Genomic DNA, 25,146 nt, shown 5'->3' on the forward strand with positions numbered 1-25,146 from the left:
GTTTATTCAATAACATATCTCTAAATAGCGAAAATAACAATAAAACAATATAATAAAATCTGACTATGTGCGTTAAAACTACCTTCAAGTGCAGTCTTTCATCAGTATTATTTCAAAAACATGAAAAAACGCAAAATACTCAAAGAGATAACGTACAACTTTATGGAAAACAACATCAAGCTGGATTGACAACATGAAGTAATATGCATGATATGCTGTGATTATATATACATGTACCTCCTACTACTTGGCTGTTGTCAGTCCAGGTTGATAACGGTGTTAGAGTCTTCATCGAAACTCTTCCATTTTCAACAAAAACAGAGGGGTAGTGTTTTCACTGGCTTATAAACCGCCAAAAGGGGGTAATTTAAAAAAAAAAAAAAGGTTCGTATTTATGACTATTCGCTTAAGCAGTCACTGCACGAGAAATTGTTGAAAATGTAAAACCGTGAACCAAAACCGAGGAGGGGTATTTTATTCAACTTATTAACCGTCTAAATGCAAGTTACACCAGAAGAAATAAGAAAACATCTGGATACCTTTTAGTGAAACAATACAATGTGTCGCGGTATAATGGGAATTCGATCACAGCGTGCGAGAGAAAAAGACACTTGCAGCATGCAGTACAAACTGAAGTCATGACAAGTAATGTTGAACAACTTTCCATCACCTGCCCTGGCGGCTCAGTGGGGAAAACAAAACTAATAATGATGTGTGAGGTTGCAGGTTCGAGTCCCGTCATCCATAATGATAAACCTGTATTTCTTGTCTTCGATGTTTGAAACACCAAGTACAAATTTCATCTATAACCCAACTAATCAGGTCTTACCAGGAAAAAGTAAAACATCATACCATGTCTTACAAAGTAAAAAGTAATACCTCATACCAGGTCTTAGTAGGTAAAAGGTAATACCTCATACCAGGTCTTACTAGGTAAAAGGTAATACCTCATACCAGGTCTTACTAGGTAAAAAGTAAAACCTCATACCAGGTCTTACCAGGACAAAGTAAAACCTCATACCAGGTCTTACAAAGTAAAAAGTAAAACTTCATACCAGGTCCTGCCAGGAAAAAGAAAAACCTCATACCCAGGATGAGGTCTAACAAGGAAAACGAAAAACCTTCCAAGAGGTTATTACGAGATAGGATGATACCTACACTACAATAGGCAGAGTGGCAGTAGGTTTATAAGGGTTCTTCACCACAATATTCTATACCCTTGTACTCTCGTGATTAGAGAACGAAATTCGTGAGGAGGGCGAGTTGAAGCAGTACTTTCAGATAAGGATCATGATCTCGTGTGTAGTCCATACCTTCTTCAATCTGCACTGTTGGCGAAACACTATTTGTTCTGTAATCACTTTAACCTTGGAAGCTGTATAACTCGTGTAAACGGATCCTGTGAGGATTCTCATAACACAGTCTCCTGCCTCGTGCCTCTACACACCTGTCTATGACGCCACTCGAGGACTGATGGTCTCCCAGCACCGTGTAGCACAAAGCCAATAACTTATACGCCTCAACTAGCTTGACATCCAGCTGTAGTGCTTTCTGTAGGCGGGGTATGGCCATGTCAAACTGTCGAAATCTCATCAACCAGTCCGCCTCGTAAGTCAGTATTGTTGCATTGCTACCGAGGGGGATGGTTGCAGCTATCTTCTCCAACTGATTTTCTGCCTCTGCGTCAAGGGTCCGTTTTAGGACCTTCCTTTTCCCCGATCTAAACACTTCTCGAAATCCAGTGTTAACAAACTTTCTGTCTGTGTTCATCACGAGATAATTGTAATGTTTTTTGGTCACCAAGAGTTTCAAAACATACGGGGTATTGTACACAGACACAAATTCTGAGGTGTCGCTGAAAGTACTCACAGTCACATTTGTCTTCTTTCCGAAGAAATTCACAGAGCTAAGATTCTTCCTTGTATCGTGACTGAATTCATAAAACTCATAATGGATGAGTCCAAGTATTGGAACATTTTGATGTAACACAGTGTAGCCTCCGCTCATGTGAACCATTTGGTCCGTGAAGACACCTGTGACGTCATTCTGTTTACTGACGTAATCAAAACATGTGATGACGTCATGAGATTGTGTGTTCCCTGTGTAAGTCCATGTCTTATTTGACTCGTCGACAGACGAGGGGAACACATGCCACTGACTCAGTATATACAGGACAACCACCATTAATGTAAACCCCTGACTAGTTAGGCTATATTTCATGGTTCTCAAGTACTTGGCACTGATATAAAAACAATACGAATAACCAATAAACGCTAAGACTAGATAATTATGCATAAAGCGTAGTTCTTTGTGTCCTTTGGCAGAGTAAAGCAACATGAGTATGACAAGGGAGGCAGCAAGTTTGCTGATGACCCGACATCCATGTCTGTCTGAATGGGATAGTGATGTATATACCAGTAAATTAACGCCTATTGTTGCGAACAAATAAGCTGTAAATAGCATCAAACATGAACTCTGCCCAATCAAGTTCTTTAAATACCAGGTAAACTCCATCCTTCCGAAAACAACTGCTGCATAGTCTTGAATCACGTTGAACTGAAACCAATTGTAAGGGGAGATAACTCCCACTCCATATGAACTGAAATCATCCAAAATACAAAGTGTAAGTCCGATGACTGCACCAACAATACACGAAATAATTTTAGATCTCTCAAGGCTTTTCCAGTTAATATGAGGAAGTGACGTCACGACTACAAATAGAGATGCATCTACTCGTATGTAGCAACATATAACTAGAATGAAAGATGCAAGAGTTAGCTCCCTTTTGTCATGGTCACGTTCACAATGTTCAGGCTGTGGTCGTGGATGCGTCGTAATGATGTTCATGTTGGAATCTTTTTCCACCGACATTTCATTGACAAGATTAAACTCTGGTTTACTATAAACACATTCATCAGTAACATCGTTATCTTTCTGAATCACTGGTTCATTGGGCCGAGAACGAGACGAATTGTTTATTAAAGATATCCCGGATGTCATACTTTGGACTATAGCTGCAATAATAATTCCGGGACAGTTTGCAAATCCTTTCGTGATGCCATGTATTCCGCCGTCGCCATGTTTAAAGCCAGGACACAAACCCCTGCTCCTCTCATAACAGCACGTATTCTCAGATCCCGAGCTTTCTCGAGTTTTCCCATGGCCACGTACGAGATTTGTGACGTAATTCAGGTTCCCAGTGCAATCTACCGGCGACTTGACTTTGGGATCTTTCTTGAGCCGTGGCAAAACACAAAATAAGTTTTTAAACAGAAAGTATAACCCACAAAATAACGGTGTGCCACAGAAGCTATTGATGAGGGTATGTGTGCCAAACACGGACAGATGTGTACTTCCGGCTGTCAATATGGCCGCCAGGACACCACAGTCATGTGACCGGAAGAGGAGTCGGGTGAATTTGTAGACAGCCAGTGGAAGACAAGATGACACGATAGTGTGAACTACCTTCCATATCTGCGAACAAACAAAGTGAGCAAATAAGTAGGATGTTGGTAATTCTATAAAACGAAATATTGCACTGAGGCAAAGAATAGGAAATAGTATTAACGAACAAGTTGTACCCATCAATGATTATCAAGCGTATAAATTAAATGTACCTATTCTCTGCAATGGCTTCGTTGCGGATGTGACGTTACCAGCATCATCGCTCCTATCTCTAAAAGAATTTCTCTTGCTCGTGAGAGTAATTTGATTGATTGGACGGCTATTTGGAGCATCATGCTAACAAACCGAAGCTGTAGTGGTGAACATATTTTACAGATAAAAACAGTTGTTAAATTATAGTTATTATTAGATATTATTATTAGATCTGTATGACTATGGTGAGTGAGTGCAGGTTATGTACAAAATAACAGAATGACGATATAATACACTCTTTGTTTATTTGGGTTTTTTTGTTTTTTTTGTTTAACGCCGCACTAAGCATATATGACAGCGGCCTGTAAATAATCGAGTCTGGACCAGACAATCCAGTGATTGACACCATGAGCATCGATCCACGCAGTTGGGATACGATGACATGCATCAACCAAGTCAGCGAGCCTGACCACCCGATTCCGTTAGTCGCCTCTTATGACAAGAATGGGTCGCTGGAGACCAATGCTAGCCCGAATCGCCACTGGGGATAAAATACACTGAATAATCGAGGATGATCTGACAAGATATCATATCATTCACATGTATCCATTTACATCAAGTAAATGCCGGCCCAGGGTTCGATTCCCACATGGGTACAGCATGTGAAGCCCAATTATGGTGTCTCCAGCAATGATATTGCTGGAATATTGCTCAAGGCGGCGTAAAACCAAACTCGCTTCCTCATAAAGGGTCAATCGAATTCAATATGGAAAATATATAGTTGTGTCCTTACCAAGAACGGTGTCCCCCGATAGCCGAGCCCCTCCATCAGCACCGCTACAATCATGAAGAAGCGCGGCAGCAGGAACGACCTCATGCTGTGCATCCCCATCTGGTGCTCACTGTAGCGCACCTGGGTCACGTTCACATCCCCGGGGGGTGGCAGATACTCGTGGGTGCGGAATCCATACCCGTACACCTCGGAGTGGGCCACTGTAAGTAACACAGAATTAGTGCACAGTGAGTGAGTGAGTGAGTGAGTGAGTGAGTGAGTGAGTGAGTGAGTGAGTGAGTGAGTGAGTGAGTGAGTGAGTGAGTGAGTGAGTGAGTGAGTTGGGTTTAACGCTTTGTCCAGTATTTCAGTTATTTCACGGGGTGGAAGCAAACCCTAAGTTATGCGGGCCTTCAACGTTCAGCACGGCGGACAAATCTAGAAACATACGCAGATCAACTCTCTTTAAGAACCAACAAGCATGCATGAAACGTAACTAGTTTCGGGTCAACTGGCATACAGACAGTTTTTGTTACCCTTTGTCTGGGTAAGTAAGGCAATACGTGCATACAACTCATATTTTTTATAATTTGCTATGATGGAGTGGGATGCTATACAAAGTTTAAAGTGTTATGAATACTGGCAGTGTTTTATTCAAGTCATCCAATTTGTTATTCAAATTTTATTGTGTATATCAATGTGTCATTTGACCTTTATCCTGGTTACACAGATCCAGTGTGTCATTTTCATGCCAATCACTCACTCGTTGCCATCCAGCTAGATGCGTTTACTGCTAACAATGTTTGAGGTGAAGAGAAGCGAAATGGGGTTTAACGTAATTTAGCGAGGTCTGTGTGTGCGTGTGTGTGTGCCAAGTTCCAACCAGGGAAACAACAAATACCTTATTTAAGTCCTTTGGTATGACCCTGTAATGTGACATCTATGTCAGTGAGTGTTCCCATGGCGGTGGTCGATATCAGCAGTACCTGTAGCCACCACAGGTAACACCACAAGTCAATTTCCGCTGACAATGCAACTCTGGATCTCGGCAAAATATTTAATCGACGTTCGCCGCATGATATATTGATTGAAGTGTGAAGAGAAGCCACCACAAGCGTATGATCTAGAGGAATGATGACCCGATACATGAACGTGGTAACGCACTTGTGTTAACTTGTGTTAACGAAATCTGATGGTCACACGTTTCGTTCGTCGGACTGAACCAGGCTGGTTCATATGATAGTACAGAGGGAAGCACGGTGACAATAGGTTGTCGTCATAATTGGCTGTAACCCCCAATCTGTAACTTCTGCCTGTAATTACGGGACTTCATGCAGAGGTGAGGTGAGGTGAGGTGAGGTGAGGTGAGGTGAAATGGGGTTTAACGTCGCGTAAGATTTTTGCACTTATATAGCGACGTGCATGTACGTGTGTGTGTTTGTGTGGCTGCCGATTTATAGTGCTAGCTCACTGAGATACCATGCCCCAGTTTAATATGAATACCCCACTCAGACACAGTATACTGACTCCCAGCCGACCAGTCCTTGTTTTAGCCCCTAAATGCCGAGCTCCAGACAGGGTAACAACAAGTACCATCTTTTAACGTCTTTTTGTATGACGCGGTCGGGGATCGAACCCCGGACCTTCCGCTCTCCGGGCGGACGCTCTACCACTCGACCACGGAGGCGGTCTCATGCAGAGGGGGTTATGACAAGCAAGGCGTGCTGGATACCACGCTACCGTGGGACCTATCTGTTCCAGTGGGGTTTGGAAACGAGACCGTGTTATTTACGACAACGCTTTGAACAGCAGTTAATGTGTGAAGACGATCTGACATGGTGTGGTCAAGCCAATAACCATAGTTGGGATTCGACCCAACGGTTAGCGGATCCTGACACAACTAAGGGACGCAGCTCTGCACAGAACATAGGCTGTTAGACCAGTGGGCCATCATCAATGCAACATACGTTGAATCAGCTATAGAGTTACTATGTTCAGTCACACGCCTTTAACTCGAAGACCGCCTCCGTGGTCTAGTGGTAGAGCGTCCGTCCGTAGAGCGAACGGTCCGCGTCATATCAACGATGTTAAAAGATGGTACTTGTTGTTACCCTGTCAGGTGCTCGGCATTAAGGGGCTAAAACAAGGACTGGTCGTCTCTGAGTCAGTATACTGTGTCTGAGCAGGGTATTCATGTTGAACTGCGGCATGGTATATAAGTGGGCTAGCACTATAAATCGGCATCAGTCCGAACTAGTACAAGCAGCCACACACACAGACGTGCATGCACGTTGTTTGAAAGCGCAATAATCTTGGACGCGACGTTAAACCCCATTTCACCTCACCTCACCTCACTTTTAACTCGATATCGTCTATGACGATATATATTTGTAATGCCGAAAACAATTTATCAGTGGTTTGAGATCAGCCGAAATACTGATAACTCGACCTATCCCCAGACTGACGAGCTTTCGCCCAGTTTGATACAGACAGTCACACGAATGTATGTCGTAAATGGGGCCATGGGTGGCATAACATTTTGTTGTAGGTATTTAGTAACTTTTGATATTGTTGGATATACCGATTAGGTAGTTCGTGTCATGAAAATCCTAAATTCGCAAGCTACTGGTACATGTACCAATGCATTACGCGGACAACACGCTACATCCTACTTCGTTATGGCCGAGTAATCTCAACTGGGTAAAAAGTAACTTCTGTGTCAAATACAACATAAACAAAAATTATTGTGCATAAACTTCAGTCTCAGAAACACACATGTTTTTTTCTATGGAAACTGTCATTCAACGTCAAATTGACGTTCGTGTGAAATGATTAAATGAGCATATATTAACCCCCTGAAGGCTTCATCATGCCATTTAGATGTTTATGTCCGTATATCAGCGTTATAGCCTACCGAGGTATTTAAGTCATGCGGATATGCCTCTGTTGGTAGATAAAAGAGCGCTTCGGGGCAGGTTAGCATAGCGTCAAATGGCTTTTAAAGATACCGAATGAATTGCAGATTGCCCATGTATGAATTTTATTACCGTTAAAAGCGATAACATATTTCTTTTTATTGCAGATACACCTGAGAGAACCTGTATCGTGACTAAATTTTACTTAGAATGCATATTTCATTATTTCATTATACGTTTATTAGTATATTATATTCATAGTTATCTCAAACGGATTTTGTATTTAAGTATTTTCAAGGAAAACATGTATTTCGGAGGATTCCGTATGATATGAGTCTATTGTCTGCACGGTATGACTGTATACACCGTATTACCCGGTATCTATGGTAGCTGTATACACCGTATTACCCAGTATCTATGGTAGCTGTCTGCACGGTATTACCCAGTATCTATGGTAGCTGTCTGCACGGTATTACCTGGTATCTATGGTAGCTGTCTGCACGGTATTACCTGGTATCTAAGGTAGCTGTATACACCGTATTACCCGGTATCTATGGTAGCTGTATACACCGTATTACCCGGTATCTATGATAGCTGTCAGCACGGTATTACCCGGTATCTATGGTAGCTGTCTGCACGGTATTACCCAGTATCTATGGTAGCTGTCTGCACGGTATTACCCGGTATCTATGGTAGCTGTGTACACGGTATTACCCAGTATCTATGGTAGCTGTCTGCACGGTATTACCCAGTATCTATGGTAGCTGTCTGCACGGTATTACCCGGTATCTATGGTAGCTGTATACACGGTATTACCCGGTATCTATGGTAGCTGTATACACGTTTTTACCTGGTATCTATGGTAGCTGTGTACACGGTATTACCCGGTATCTATGGTAGCTGTGTACACGGTATTACCCAGTATCTATGGTAGCTGTATACACGGTATTACCCAGTATCTATGGTAGCTGTATACACGTTGTAACCCAGTATCTATGGTAGCTGTGTACATGGTAGTACCCAGTATCTATGGTAGCTGTATACACCGTATTACCCGGTATCTATGGTAGCTGTATACACCGTATTACCCGGTATCTATGGTAGCTGTATACACCGTATTACCCAGTATCTATGGTAGCTGTATACACCGTATTACCCAGTATCTATGGTAGCTGTATACACCGTATTACCCGGTATCTATGGTAGCTGTATACACCGTATTACACGGTATCTATGGTAGCTGTGTACACCGTATTAGACAGTATCTATGGTAGCTGTGTACACCGTATTACCCAGTATCTATGGTAGCTGTGTACACCGTATTAGACGGTATCTATTGTGGCTGTATACACGGTATTACCCAGTATCTATGGTAGCTGTCTGCACGGTATTACCCAGTATCTATGGTAGCTGTATACACCGTATTACACGGTATCTATGGTAGCTGTATACACCGTATTACCCAGTATCTATGGTAGCTGTATACACCGTATTACCCGGTATCTATGGTAGCTGTGTACACCGTATTAGACGGTATCTATTGTGGCTGTATACACGGTATTACCCAGTATCTATGGTAGCTGTGTACACGGTAACTCCCGGTATCTATGGTAGCTGTGTACACGGTATTACCCAGTATCTATGGAGGCTGTATATACACGTTATTACTCAATATCTATGGTAGCTGTGTACACGGTATTAGTCAATATCTATGTTGGCTGTATACACGGCATTCACCGGTATCTGTGTCACCGCTGAAAACACTTAGGATCTATTTTCACAACAGAATGAGAGTCCAGTGTAAAGTAATGACACTTGATAGTGTGAAGTATTGACAAAGCACTTTGAGGGTGTGAGGTACTGACATGGCATTTTGAGGGTGTGCAATATTGACACAACATTATGGCGGTGTTCAGTATTGACACAACACATCCTTAGTCTCAAAGAAAGCAGGTGTCAACATCCCGCATAAGACGGAACTATTTGCTTTGAATGATCTGAAAGGATATATTTACGTCCATTAACCATTTATATTCTGCTGCACATTTTCTGTGTTTCAAACATGCCTAAAATCTGTGCCTGTATCAACAGGCACAAGCATATCAATGCTTAATCTTAAAGTACTAAATTTATTCCAATGGTCAATAAATACGTCCCTGTGACATATGGTTTAAGGGGTCAAAATATACCTTGCTGATTCACATTGCTTATTACCAAGGGGCAATCTAGCATAAAATACACATGCTGATTATCAAGGGGCAATCTAGTGTAACATACACTTTGCTGATTATCAAGGGGTAATCTAGTGTAAGATGACACATTGCTGATTATCAAGGGGCAATCTAGTGTAACATACACATTGCTGATTATCGAGGGGCACTCAAGTGTAACATACACATTGCTGACTACCAAGCGGCAATCCAGGGTAAGATACACATTGCTGATTACCAAGGGGCACTCTTTTGTAACATACACATTGCTGATTACCAAGGGGCACTCTAGTGTAAAATAAACATTGCTGACTACCAAGCGGCAATCTAGTGTAACATACACATTGCTGATTACCAAGGGACAATCTAATGTAACATACACATTTCTAATTACCAAGGGACAATCCAGTGTAACATACACATTGCTGATTACCAAGGTGCAATCCAGTGTAGAATACACATTTCTGTTAACCTAGGGGCACTCTAGTGTAAGATACAAATTGCTGTCTTCCAAGTGACACTGTAGTGTAAAATACTGATAGCTGATTAACAAAGGGCACTCTAGTGTAAAATACACATTGCTTACTACCAAGGAGCTCTAATGTAAAATATACATTGCTGACTACCAAGGGGCACTCTAGTGTAAAATACACATTGCTGATTACCTAGGGACTATCTAGAGTAAAATACACATTGCCGATTACGAAGGGGCGTTCTAGCGCCACCTTTCAGAAAAATAATAATTATGTACTGAAAAAGTGCCCCAAAATTTCATATTTTGTCATTAACAAAGATACCGGGCCCCTCCCCCGACAGAAATATTCAAAGGTCGGATCTGTACTGCACAGATAGCAGCTGTATGCACGCAAAGAAATAAGACACCATGAATAGTATTCAGAATACATCATCCACACAGGCTCGTAGTTCTAGTGGTTCGTTTAAACACTTGACCAGTTTGATATTCTGGATAAAAAAGCTTTACAAATCATTCGAGAGGACGCACAATAGTTATACGGAATTGCTAAGGTAAAACGTGCATTGTTGTTGAGGTCACAAAGACATGATTGTCGGCGTGATACAAAGTGACGTCATACTGTTGACATTGTCTTGCCAGGTTAATAAACAAGATTCTACCTCAAGACGACATTGCTCCAGATAGTTTATAATTAAAGTTATTAGTTATGAATAAAAATGAGATGACTTTCTTGTGCACATCAAACAGATTTCTAAAACCTGCGTCACAATTCAGGAATTTCCCACGCCTGAAAACGTGATGTCGTAAAACCCGCATGACACAGCCTCTCAGTACATGTGGACAGTATGCCATGTATCAAATTGTAATGGCTCAACTAATAATCACAATTTTCGCGTTCTGCTTAACCAAATAATCTAACAGGACCTACTTGTGCAATGTGCGTGAGTTAACCTATACAGTGTGTTCACAAATATATTACAAACAAATTTCGCTAAGACGTGACACTAATGTTTAGGCACAGATAATAACAGTGCACTGAGACACACCTATCCACCTCCGAAACAGTGTTCCTATAAGAAGGTTGCTATTTACCTTTTCAAGGGGCAATATGTGAGCCCTGACAGATACAACCAATCATCCGCCAGTCACACATCGGGTCACGACAACTCGTCAACAAAGTCAACTCAGATCACACGGAAGATGACGAATCTCCTCATCTACCGCTACTCGAGTGTCAGTGTTCTGATTTATTCACCTGTGAAGGGAAGCGGATCTCTTCATCGTACACGCAGGTCAGATGTAGATGGTGATCAGTCTTCGTGAGAACAAGCTGGCACTCATGGAGGAAACCAGCACGGGACCGGCCACGTGATATTCGGGGAAATCCCATGCTCGTATATAGCTGTGATATTGCTGCCATACCATGAAAGAAATGAAAACACAATTCACGCCAGTCTAAGTTTGAAGGGTCTATGGTTATTATTTAGTCGGAGAAACTCCTCACAACAGACTGGTGTTTTCAATAATGGCTGTGATTGGGCTTCTCATCCTTCAGCGCAGTGAGCTGCTCTATCACTTTCAGGGTTTTGTAGAGCATGTTTTTCGGTTGCATTAACAGAGAGTGGCACCTGTCTACAAAATAGCATTGCTTGTTGAATTGTTATGTGAGGAGAATAGTTCAAACATCACCAGAAACCCGTTAATGAAATCCTCATTTTGGGTCAATGACACACTTGTACACTCTGAATCGTTTCATTACATTCAACAACATTCTTGTATTTTGTTGAAGGTAAGGTTTGTAATGAATTTGCCGAGCGGTGATGGTCCTGTATTCAACTGTATCTTTACAGAAGCTTCATCAGTCATCAGTACAATGTCACATATCATCCCTTTCATAAAACGCATTCCGTAACGATAACCAGTGGTATTATGATCATAGAAGGCCATGTGTCTATTAATCACGGTCACTCGGCAGAACACGATGTAGATGGGAGTTTTCTTCTTCAACGACATTTAGTTTATATACAAGTCTGTTTCAGAAGCCCCATAACAAGCATTCACACATCATTTAATAGATGTAGCCTCTGAAAACGACGTTACCCCCTGTCAACTACGGTGAATGGCCATGATTGGGGGATGTGTCATGTGTTGGAAGACACGCACTCGACTCAGCATGACTCAATAGACACATACGGAGAGAAGTCAAATTCCTGAACAGGAGGGCACTCTAATTATGAAACTCTTCGCAATACGAACACACTGAATAGCTTTAATGGTGCCTTCGAGAAGGATTTTCACAGTAAGACCATATTTCAGGTCAGGCTGATCTAATTTGGGGAAACATGGATACGATTGTCATTATTATATTATACTAATAATGGGAAGAAACGCGCAAACAGCAAGACCAACTTATAGATAGGACAATGCGTGAAACCGTTCACGAATGTATATATGTTACTGCTCGTCTTGCTGGCTTTAAGTTCGAATCCAAAAGTTACCATAATGTTTCTTGGTTCGACAGCACCATACCCGTGTTCGTGGGTTTCATTAAAGTGTTAACGTGCTTCACTTCGATCTTTGTACGACCATACTGACACGCCATGGTGTACAACAGAGTTTGAAGCGACGTTAAACACCAATACATTCACCACTTAATACTACATTTACCCGCTTACAATTCTGTCTGTACCCTCTCTACCTTTTAACAAAAAGATTAAATAATACAACTTCAAATACGACTCGAAAACCAAATATTTACTTTGTGGTAAATTTATCGAGATTTCATTGATCGAGTTTCAATAGATTTAAATAAGAAAAACATGTATCAACAAACATAGCACGATTTGCAAATGTTTAATCTGCGGTTTTTAAGGGCACAGTTCATTCATCAAACTCAACACAGTTAAATAACTGAGATATGTATCACGTGAGATGAGCATCGCATACTCAAACTTTTAAGAAGTTCAGCAAACATACACAGTAACATTCAATGCGACCTGAAGAAGATAGCATTTCAACAAAGATAACGTCAATTCCACATCTCAGGATACTGAGATTAATTAATCGGATATAGCATTCATCTCGTCATGACTTGCTGCCAATCACAGCCAGAAGAAAGCATTGTGGAGTTTCAGCCTTGCTAAACTCAATAGGTAGCATTGAACTATGTACATCAATCGGGTATCCCTAATCCACTTGGGGGTTTGTTCTCCAAGAGCCATGATGGCGTGGTGACATCAATAGAGTTCATGTAGTATGGGAGGGGTGAGATCGTGACGTGGGGACAAGAGAGTAGCTCAATACACACAGCTCCGGTATTGTATTGCTTTGTCAAATATTTGATGACCTGTGTATTTACATATTTTGGAGTATATAGGAGTGCACTCATAAGTTCACGTTGTCTGGGACGGGCCAAATGCTTTATTCTTTGCTATCCACAACACATGTGTGTAGGACATCCAGTATCGACAAATAAAGGATTATGTTGAGAATATTGTTTCCCTGCAAGGAGGAGGGAAATGGACTTTTGAAACAGCACTGAATTTCTTTGGCATGTCAGCTTTATGTGGCAGAGGGCGGTCGGGTAGTCTACTGGTTAAAGCGTTCGTTCGTCACGCCGAAGACCCGGGTTCGATTCCCGACATGGATACAATGTGTGAAGCCCATATCTGGTGTCCCCCGCCGTGATATTGCTGGAATATTGCTAAAAGCGGCGTAAATTCACACTCACTCACTCACTCCATTATGTTGGAGAAGGGAAGTGATGCAAGTCTTAGAGATAGCACACTTTAGCGAACCCGGGAGAAACGGTAGAGTGCTAGAGAAATAAGAAACATAATGAGGGGGAATCTGGGATTTGAACCCTCAATCTTAGGTTTCTGGTTCGTCTAAGGGACGAGAATTTGCACAACGAATTTCGGCACCTGAGGTGACACAGCTACCTGTGTTCCCAGACGTAGTTGATATAGCGGTAGACGTAGTTGGAGAAGTACTATGAACTTGATTAGAAGTAGAAGTAGTTGTAGCAGCAGTAGTAGTAGTAATAGGATAGGTAGCAACAGCAACAGTAGTAGTAGTAGTAGTAGTAGTAGTAGTAGCAATAGCAGTAGTAGTAGCAGCAGCAATAGTAGCGGTAGTAGTGGTAGTGGTAGTAGTAGTTGTAGTAGTAGTAGAAGTAGCAGCAGTAGTAGTAGTTGTGGTAGTAGTAGAAACCCCAGCAGCAACAGTAAGGTAGTAGTAGTAGTAGTAGTAGTAGTAGTAGTAGTAGTAGTAGAAGTAGTAGTGGCAGTAGTAACAGCAGGAACGCTTACTTAAATCAATCGACACTCACAGTAAAGGCTACATCAGAAGAACCTACCTTCCAGCGACTGGAAAATCTCATCCGGATGAAGTATCCACCAGTTCCTTGGTTGACAGACATAATTCACCCGGACGGCCATTGTCACGGCGCAGACGACCCATGGTGAGAAACGCGGGAAAATATCCTCTGCCCCTGTGACATCGCCGACATCAGGCAAGGACGGGTTCAAATTGACATCCAATTTGGGCGTCGTTTTGCTTGTTAGTCCGCCGTGTTTTCCATTTGACTGCAATCGGTTCCTCTCCCGTCGATGTACCCGTTGTTTCATTGTCTTGTCATCCGATACTCAAGTCTGAAAGTTGGACTATGAAGTCCTTGTCTTCACATCCTTCCAAGGCGGTGTACCTGTAGAATATCAACAGAAACAGGTAACTATCTGTTTACGTCGCCCGATGCACGACAGGAAACACGCTCATGAATACACAGTGTTGGATTGTTACCATGGAAATCTGACATTATGAGTGTTAATGTTGTAGGCTGCAGCGCACTTCTCACAGGGACACATTGATCCGCCTGACAAAGACCTCATTATGGCAACATCCGGTAACTATCATTCATCCGGAACTCTATCATGTGTAAGGTTTAGGAAAGGTTAGGTGAAATGCGGTTTGACGCCGCGTTGAAGATTATTGCACTTAGCGACGTGCACGTGTGGCAAGCAGCTTGTACTAGTCCGGACTAATGCCAATATTGTAGTGCTAGCCTTCTGAGATATCATCCCGCAGTTTGCCATGAATACCCAACTCAGACACAGTATACTGTCTCCGAGCCGACAGCTATTTTTTAGCCCCTTAATGCCGAGCACCACAGAGTGTATCAACAAGTACAATTTTTTTTGTCTGGTGTGACGCGACCGGGGATAGAACCACCGACCTTCCGCTCTCCGAGCAGACACTCTATCCACTACACGTTTGGAGCAGATGCCACAATCTAATCATAACAGTCCTGATCAGCAGGCACGAGTTGGCAGCATCCTCCCATCATGATGGTACTGCTCCACCCTGCACCAGTACCGGAACACATTTTAGCTAACTTTAGAGTGTTTGGGTGAGTGAGTGAGTATAGTTTTACGCCGCTTTTAGCTATATTCCAGCAATATCACGGCGGGGGACACCAGAAATGGGCTTCACACATTGTACCCATGTCAGGAATCGAACCCGGGTCTTCAGCGTGACGAGCGAACGCTTTAACCACTAGGCTACCCGACCACCCCAGAGTGTTTGAGTAAAACTGTCCTGACTGAAATGTTTGTGTGTGCTGAATTTGACTTTTTTACATATTCTTACACTAACTCCGTGGCGAATCAGGTGTGGAATAGTCTCCAGTCACCACGACTGACGTGAGTGGGTCTACAGACCACCTGTACTGAGAGCAGACTAAGATGAGTGAATGAGTGAGTAAATGTTGTATAGCGCCGCAGACAGCATTATTCCATCTGTGTGTGGTCGGTAAGTCTAGTCCTTCCGGGCTTTCAACCACACATCCTGATTCGTACTATGTACACGCCTCAGTTGTTTATTATCTTGAAGAGCCATTTTGAATTCTGAAGCTTTATCAATTTCAACTTCTTTACTCTTTCAAGGCGGCATTTCGGCACATATGCTAGTACCTTCATCTAAGAGTAACGAATTGTCGCAGTGAAAGCATAAATATGTATCGGTCTTACATACCACACTTTTTTTTTTTTATTTGTCTTTGAAAAAATGTCCTGAGGCCTTCATGTAAATAAACGTCTTGTTCTTCTGTCGCTTCATATGGCTATCAACTGACAGTACACCCGTCTTGGTTTACGATCGTATGTTAATACCTCGTCATTGTTAAGTTATTCAAATGACTCCAGTTAATGGGATATTTTTGTGGAGTTACCCAATAGCACAATAAAGTTAAAAGAATCTTAGGGAGACGCCCATTGACAGCGTGAACAACACAGCTGCTCGACAACACGCACTAACCCATCATATTTTCTTGGTTCACACTGTGGCCAAATACTGTTACAAGTTTGAAAATAGGCCACTGCGGGTATAAAGATTTAATTGTAAATTTAAACCTTTCATTTATGGTCATGTATAAGCCACACAAAGATTTTTTTGTGTTCAGCGGAAACAGCGACGAAGTGGCGCAGGGGCTTTCTGGGTGGTTTTTAATTATGAAGTACAGTATACTATGGTTATAACGAACTCAAAGGGACTCCTATTTTTAGTTCGTTATAACTGTAGTTCGTTATAAGCATATATACAGCATAACTACAGCAAATAGTCGGGACTAAAAAGTAAGTTCGTTATATCCGTCAGTTCGTTATAAGCGTGTTCGTTATAACCGTAGTTTACTGTATAGTCAAACGTAGACATAAAGGTTCTCACATATTTTTCAGCTTATTGTGAATGTTACCAAGCTAAGGGTGTTGTCGTTCTCCTTAAAAATAAGAACTACTTTAAGACATTAATTATAAGAGACTACGAACTGTAATGTTGTCGAGTACACACAATTTACAGATAACAATTTCTTTATTATACTGGTCGTAATAGTATAATAAAGAAGTTGTTATCCATAATTTGTATCTACTTTGTCATCCGCCAACCTCTAAGAAATGCCTTTCAAACAAATGTTGTCAAGTTTTATGAAATCATTTTGAAATTATAAAAACGTTTTGTAAGTCGGAACAGATAGGGCAGATTTATTATTATTTAATCCTCACAGAGGGTTTCTACACACAAAGGGAATTACCAGTAGCTTAATCTGTGCCGTCAAGAGGGTCATCTGTCAAACTGCTGACACGAGGCTTCTTGACTCTGAAGACCCTTTCACCGTGATGACTCAGTAAGTCCTGTCAGAATACACAGCACCGTAATTGATCTTATATTAATAAAGGAACCGACAGCTCCACACATAGAAGAAGATGTTCATATAACTATTTGTTTTCATACAGCCAATGCCCGCCCATAAGCACATGTTCGTACATAAGCACACTCATGTTCAAACATCAGCACACTCATGTTCTAACATAAACACATCTCTCATATAAACACATATATCGAGATGCACCCTCACAATCTCAGCACTCACGAGTGATGATGTACAGTTGCCCGGGTGAATGTTCTACAGGTATTTGTGAATTGTTTTCCGTCACAGCAGTAACGACGTATCACGGTGAAAACGTGACCAGACTGCAGTATAACACATACTGGAGGTAAATCAGCGGGTGATGAATAATGTAGGGAGTCTTGATCAAGTATACAATAATCGTCTATTGTAACTGGCACGACCGTGTGACAAGAATAGTACCATGTACTCTCCACAGCGGCCTATATTTCCAGTCTCAACAATGATTAAACTTTACTGTACAGTACCACTCCTGTCGGTGAGCTCTGTTTCAAGGGTAAACATGCATATGATAATGACAAGCATGTACATAACGTATTGCAGATCCCTGATAACTATAGTGTGGCGTGGCGTGGCGTGGCGTGGCGTGGCGTGGCGTGGCGTGGCGTGGCGTGGCGTGGCGTGGCGTGGTGTGTGTGTGTGTGTGTGTGTGCGGTGCGGTGCTGTGCGGTGCGGTGCGGTGCGGTGCGGTGCGGTGCGGTGCGGTGCGGTGCGGTGCGGTGCGGTGCGGTGCGGTGTGTATGTGGTGTGGTGTGGTGTGGTGTGGTGTGGTGTGGTGTGGTGTGGTGCGGTGCGGTGCGGTTCGGTTCGGTGCGGTGCGGTTCGGTGCGGTGCGGTGCGGTGCGGTGTGGTGTAAGAGGTGGTAATTGTTTCAGGAGGGACTTGATTCGATAGTTATCACGACAACAACGAAATAGTTGATGTATAAACGAATTTGTCAAATATGTGTTAAATAAAAGCATACTTCTGTAAAAGTAACAAAAATACCTCGATCTCCCAATTACAGTTTCACTACCTGTAATCAAGCTTGTTTGAAAACGTATAAACTACTTGACGCAAACATGGAATATCGAGAATTCCAAGCATTGTAAAAACTGCAGGGAGTACAATTTGTCTGTAACATATATCGTGTCTATCCTGACAGTGACTGATTAAAGCATGGAATATGTCGCAGCCAGGTGAGAGAGTTTACCTGGAAACATCCGTTCCTTGAGCGTCTGACTGCGTGACTGATTAAAGCATGTAATATGTCACAGCCAGGTGAGAGAGTTTACCTGAAAACATCCTTACCTGAGCGTCAGTCACTGATAATGTCATACGCCATATCGCCCCCCGAGGACCAGACACAACACACGGGCATTGAGACCAGCACAAACGAAAGTCCAATTTATACAGGTGTCTTGTGTACACCTTCACAAAAGTGCAATAAAATTGTTAACCCTTTCTGTGACAGGTGATCGACGGATCAGTTTAACCAAGGTGTAGAGTATGATATGTCTTGAACGCACCCTTGTTTAAAGGGGTGCGTTTTAACCCAACATAAATAGCAATATACAGATTAGAATTTACAGTGCCCTCTTGTGCAACTGTACTGGCTAAACTGTTAAGCACGTTGTACTACAAAGTTGAACTACAAAGTTAGAAGACCATGCACAGTAAAATACTCCTTCGCCTAACCCTGCAAATGCTTGCTGGCATGCAGTTCAAGTTGCTGGTTCTAGTCTATGAAGTGGTGAGGTGAAATGGGGTTTAACGTCGTGTCCAAGATTATTGCACTTATATAGCGACGTGCATGTACGTGTGTGTGTGTGTGTGTGTGTGTGTGGCTGCTTGTACTAGTCCGGACTGATGCCGATTTATAGTGCTAGCTCACTGAGATACCATGCCGCAGTTTAACATGAATACCCCACTCAGACATAGAATACTGACTCCGAGTCGACCAGTCCTTGTTTTAGCCCCTTAATGCCGAGCGTCAGACAGGGTAACAACAAGTACCGTCTTTTGGTATGACGCGGCCGGGGATCGAACCCCGGACCTTCCGATCTCCGGGCGGACGCTCTACCACTGGACCACAGATGCGGTTCTAGTCTATGAATGTCTAAGGTGGGAAAGAACAATGCTCATAATTCGTTCATGCACGTGTCCAATGTAGATAATGAGCACAGCTCTGTGCGTGTGCGTATGTGTTAGTCAGAACTAATGCCCATTTTATAGTGCTAGCCCACTGAAATACGATGTCGTAGTTTAACATGAATACCCCACTGAGACACCGAGCCGACCAGTCTTTGTGCCATCTTTAAACGTCTTTTGGTATGACGCCGTCAGGGATCGAACCCCGGACCTTCCGCTCTCCGGGCGGACGCTCTACCAGTACACCACGGAGGCGGTAAATGTCCATGAAATCTCGTAAAATCCGAACTCGTGCTTTATAAAGAGCTCAACCTGGTGCATCGCTGAGGGGACATTTGGTCCATGATGGTCACCTTCCACGCGAATCATCCTCTCCGAAACCACCTCATCTCGACACTGTATTGATCGATAACATGCGGTGAGCGAGTTAGTTTCCACATAAAAGTAAACATTAAGACACCATTGATTGATTCACCTTAGCATTTTACCAATGATATGGAACGTATATGTCATTACGAGCGAATGATTTCAAGACTTGAACTCCACTCATCTCTTAATATACGTGACTACTTACTTTAAGGTGAAGAAGGGGGAAAACAAGTTAATCAATCTCAAAACAAAAATATATAATGAAACAAAAAAATATATTTTTAAATATATATTTATCTTCTTATGCCGATATGTGTGTTTGTGGTTGCTGACACAAGCCCTGATGCTAGACATTGGTAGCTCTACAGACATACAGACTTTTCCCAAACAAGGGCACATGTATCAAATACCATAAGAGCAGTTCTTCACACGTGATGTCAAACAGTCGACCCAGGAGCCGTAGCACAAATAACATCTAAATAGGTTCGTTGGGCGTTATGTTAAAGGCGGTAAGGACCCGTGAAGATCCGGGGCAGAATAGGTCTTCAGCAACCCATGCTTGCCGTAAGAGGCGACTATGCTTATCGTAAGAGGCGACTAACGGGATGAGGTGGTCAGGTTGACTTGGTTGATGGATGCCATCGTATCCCAATTGCGAAGATCGATGCTCTTGACGTTAAGCATTGGATTGTCTGGTCCAGACCAGATTGTTTACAGACCGCCGTCAAATAACTGGAATATTGCTGAGTGCGGCTTTAAACAACAAACAAACAAAGGCGGTAAGATATTGAAAACATATCAAAGGCATCACATCACAGCAGGTCTTTATTATCTGGACAAGAAAAACAAAAACATCTTTGTTCATCGACCTTAATTATTAAACGTAACGTACTAGTACAAATTCAAAATGCATACGTATAAATCGACTCATAATGATTACAAAGTATTCTTTATTGAGAAGGGACGTGCATATTTCTCATGAAGTCAGAAAAGCGTGAAGCCGAAATCCTTAACACGTGAATCATCCAGAAGATATTCAGGTATCTTCCAATTGTCCAAAGCAACAGTGATGGGTAATTGTGTCTTCCCCATCTCCCGGTCGTATCGTATTAATACATTCCTAGCGTCTTTACAATCGCGTACTGATATGTACATGTATTCATCACACGTGCGGCGGTTATTACACTCCAGGAACCCATGGCAACAAAACCTCCTTTGTGTTGCCTCATCCCTTGTAGGAAATCTTTAAACATAAGTAATATGATGACAAGCGTCGCTGCTACGTTAATGTATGATTGCCTGGACAACCCCTCTGTGGTGTGATGAGAGCGGAAAGTCGGTGGTTCGATCCCATGCAACGTCATGTCAAAATACGTTAAGAAATTATAATTGTTGTTACACTACAAATCAAATACACAAGAACCTCATTAATCCGGACTGTTTATATGGAAACCCGTCCTCTGGTTGCTTTCGGTTCAGAAGTTGTATTTGTTTACACATGACGTTTACTTCTTGATTCGTTCATACAGAAAAGGTTAATCAGATCAATTTCACTTGAAACAGTACCGTCCTGATTAACAGGATTTCACTTTATCCAAAATCTATAATGAGACCGATCATCGACGTCACATGCTTATACTGTTGACTGTTTCACACTCAATGCTTCCTGATGCACCTGGATGCTTCATAGTAAGGTAAAAAATGACATTAAATCATAAAACATTTACTAGGAACAACTCGATAATGGCTGTGTCACTTTCCCCATGGCTGAACCAGCTGGGACACAATGACATCTTATTTGCGGAAGCTGTCTGGTGCCTAGAAGAGTCACCATCATGAGATGTTAATTGTTCAAATTAAATCATATCTGCATGCATCATTTCATGAAGGGTTGATAAAACATAACAAATGCTATGACGATGACACAGAAATGTTCCATAACTGATTAAGCAATCACCAGGGGACGTATCGATTGTGTTGAGAACACAATGCGTCTTTACCCGCGACGTGTTAACGCTTCAATATTTGTCTTCAATCAGTCACGAGTTTGGCTCGTTATCGTTCAGTATGCATCGCTGTTTGTATCACAACCGGCAACCAGTAGGATGGGGATATCAACGTGCTGTTTAGGGAAACCAGTCTACTTGTCTTGATTGATTGATGATTCAAAACAATTGCTGAATGCCATCAACAAGATACGCATTGCTTCAAGCGAAAATAATGGACGTGTTGTATCGTGTTGTACCCCACGGCGAGTGGAACTAGTTGCATTTACATATACAGCGATAGAAGCATATATTGGTGTCATTATGTCTATATAACAAACACATGTTAATGTGCCTTCAAACGGTGATATGTCCATTGACACACACAGGCGGGTTTAGCTGTGGGACCGAGCATACAGAGTGGTTTACCTATGAGCCAGACTGAGCACACACAGACGGGGTTTAGCTGTGAGAACGCACACACAGACGGGGTTTAGCTGTGGGACCACACACACAGACAGGGTTTAGCTGTGGGACCACACACACAGACGGGGTTTAGCTGTGGGACCACACACACAGACGGGGTTTAGCTGTGGGACCGCACACACAGGCCGGGTTTAGCTGTGGGACCGCACACACAGACGGGGTTTAGCTGTGGGACCACACACACAGACGGGGTTTAGCTGTGGGACCGCACACACAGACGGGGTTTAGCTGTGGGACCACACACACAGACGGGGTTTAGCTGTGGGACCACACACACAGACGGGGTTTAGCTGTGGGACCGCACACACAGGCAGGGTTTAGCTGTGGGACCGCACGCACAGACGGGTTTAGCTGTGGGACCACACACACAGGCCGGGTTTAGCTGTGGGACCACACACACAGACAGGGTTTAGCTGTGGGACCACACACACAGACGGGGTTTAGCTGTGGGACCGCACACACAGGCAGGGTTTAGCTGTGGGACCGCACACACAGACGGGGTTTAGCTGTGGGACCACACACACAGACGGGGTTTAGCTGTGGGACCGCACACACAGGCAGGGTTTAGCTTTCGGACCGCACACACAGACGGGGTTTAGCTGTGGGACCGCACACACGGACGGGGTTTAGCTGTGGGACCGCACACACAGGCAGGGTTTAGCTGTGGGACCGCACACACAGACGGGGTTAGCTATGGGACCTCAAACACAGACGGGGTTTAGCTGTGAACCAGACTGAGCACATAGAGACGAGGTTTAGCTGTGGGACCTCACACACCGACGAGGTTTAGCTATGGGACCTCACACACAGACGAGGTTTAACTATGGGACCTCACACACAGACAGGGTTTAGCTGTGAGAACGCACACACAGACGGGGTTTAGCTGTGGGATCGCACACACATACAGGGTATTGCTGTATATGGTCTATAATGGTCTCTGAGAAAGTTATATCCTAATTGATGGCGTTTCAGCTATAACGGAAACGATGCCGTTTTGCCGAAGTGCCGTTTTAATTTGCACCCAATTGATCGAGTTGTATGGTATGTAAATATAATATATACCACTTCTTTCAAGGTACACTCTAGTGCATGTGAGCTGTGAGAATAATATAACCCTGTTAACTTAGAATTATATTGATTCGTTAAAACAAAAACAAAATGACCAGTGCGTATACTGCTAACACATTTTTCAGATTGCTTCACTGGTATATCCTTTGCATTGTTTGTGTATAGTTGTTATTAAACAGGAACACTACAATTGACACAATGTAACCACCTATGAACAAAGACAACAAATATAATCCATCCCCAAAATACAAACTTTGATTTCTGGAATTCGCATATTAATGAAATAAAAAAAGACAGGTTCTATGCAGAATAGTTACATTATAGGATCTAAATAAACGATTTCGCAATTTTTTTATGATGCTGGATAACACATGATCATATATTCCAACACATCAATGCGCCTACCTGTGACAGTCTTCCCTTGTGTTGTTATCCACGATGCTACTCCAGACTTGGGAATCGACAGCCACCTAAAGTCGGTCAACTGTCACCAAATGAGGCCAAGTTCCTGTTACAAACAGACCACAGGAATACCAAGCTGTATAAACAAGATCCTTAGAATTCAAAGTACATTCCACCGAATCCGCTGCCACACCTGACGAGCGTAAAAGTAGACTGATCTTCTTATCACCCGCTCCACTGATTGTCGTCTGCTCCCAGCAACTGTCGTCTGCCCCGCGGGATGATGGGCGGACGGCTAGTGTTGGGTGTCGCTGCGGGCTACTTTGACCTCACGATAGGAGATGGGTAAGAACAAAAGCCGGCGTTTTCCTATTGTGTTCAGGGTACAGCTTGTTAGCCTGATTCCTTCTTTCTCTCGACGGGTGTCGATTTCCACTCGGGTAGGGTGCTGAGTGTTTGCTCAGAGACCTTAAGATTTGTTTGACGGTTGAATGTATGTTGTGTAGATACAGTTAAATACAACATGTGATAACATAGTGTGATTCACAATACACCCCGGGTAGTCATTGTCTTTTACCTTAAGTGACGGATGCCTGAGGGCGCAATTAGCGCTTATATGTTATTAAGTTATTTCAGGGCGTTATACATTTTAGCACATTTATCTGCTAATTCTATTCGAGGTAGCGACTTTCTAAGTTGGTATATGGAAGTGACCCAAGTTTTGTTAATGTTAGCTTCAATATTTGATATTTTAATAAACAGGGACTAGACATCGGACCAAATGTCAACATCAATACGTTTGGTTTAAGCAGGATGTCCATTTATACATCAGTTAGCCAAGACTAGTCATTAAAGTAATTAAAGTTTCTACAAACTCAAACAACACGAGGATTTTTTGTATAGAATATATGGGGCTTCAAAAAGAGGAACCAGACAGTCCCTGTCAGCCCCTGTACATTCTGTTCAAGCTAGCAGTCGATATACACGCAGTTATCCAAGAAACGTCATTAAAGTCATTAAAATATTTTGTTTTTCTACAAACTGAAACATTACGATGTATATCGAGCTCACATTAACTGATCCCCGTGATTCCCCTGATTCCCGTAATTCCCGTGATAAGTTGGAGAAACAGTCTCAGCTTTACACGGACACTGAGTACAACATGTAGACCTGGAAATGGGCCTCGGGATAAAGAGTCGAGAGGGCGATGGAGCATCGCATAGTTTTTAACATGCAAATAGGCAATAACAGCTTAATGTTAATGTAATGTATGTAATGTTAATGTATAAGCTTATATAAGAATGGAGATAAAGAGTGTCATTGTCGAACGCCTAGCAGCTGTCACGTGAAGCCCAACGATGCATTTCCTCGTCTTTTTGTGCAAACAATAGCATCAGTTAGCTATTAAATATCATTTATTTTATCTTAAGCGAGGAAACAGGAAACAGGTGGCCAGAGCAACCTGATGGAAAAAAAAGTTGCTTCGTTATTTAGCTT

At 42.6% G+C, this 25,146-nt stretch overlaps 1 protein-coding gene across 3 annotated transcripts; it reads right to left on the reverse strand.

The window, feature by feature from the left end:
* On the reverse strand, positions 1 to 24,019 carry LOC139455791 (uncharacterized). Of its 3 annotated transcripts, none has more exons than XM_071237338.1 (4): positions 23,653 to 24,019; positions 14,327 to 14,674; positions 4,391 to 4,590; positions 1 to 3,474 (listed from the first exon to the last, which is right to left on the reverse strand). In XM_071237338.1, the coding sequence occupies exons 2-4, from the start codon at positions 14,595 to 14,597 to the stop codon at positions 1,363 to 1,365; spliced, it is 2,583 nt and encodes an 860-aa protein (XP_071093439.1). In that variant the 5' UTR covers positions 14,598 to 14,674; positions 23,653 to 24,019; the 3' UTR covers positions 1 to 1,362. The 3 variants fall into 3 exon arrangements, with proteins under 3 accessions (XP_071093439.1, XP_071093441.1, XP_071093440.1); XM_071237340.1 differs by lacking the exon at positions 23,653 to 24,019 and adding an exon at positions 18,500 to 18,563; XM_071237339.1 differs by lacking the exon at positions 23,653 to 24,019 and adding an exon at positions 17,054 to 17,130.
* Positions 24,020 to 25,146: the final 1,127 nt, after the last annotated feature.

The sequence above is a fragment of the Haliotis cracherodii genome, unplaced genomic scaffold, assembly GCF_022045235.1.
Source record: "Haliotis cracherodii isolate W230 unplaced genomic scaffold, xgHalCrac1.p SCAF_11, whole genome shotgun sequence".
Lineage (NCBI taxonomy): Eukaryota > Metazoa > Mollusca > Gastropoda > Lepetellida > Haliotidae > Haliotis > Haliotis cracherodii.

What these genes read in the sequence shown, in the direction of transcription:
- LOC139455791 (XM_071237338.1), bottom strand. Translation starts at nt 14,597, where the DNA reads ATGAAACAACGGGTACATCGACGGGAGAGGAACCGATTGCAGTCAAAT. An exon ending in GATTTTCCAGTCGCTGGAAG is followed by an intron (nt 4,591 to 14,326) that starts GTAGGTTCTTCT and finishes TGTTACTTACAG; the next exon opens with TGGCCCACTCCGAGGTGTAC. An exon ending in ATCGGGGGACACCGTTCTTG is followed by an intron (nt 3,475 to 4,390) that starts GTAAGGACACAA and finishes GTTTGTTCGCAG; the next exon opens with ATATGGAAGGTAGTTCACAC.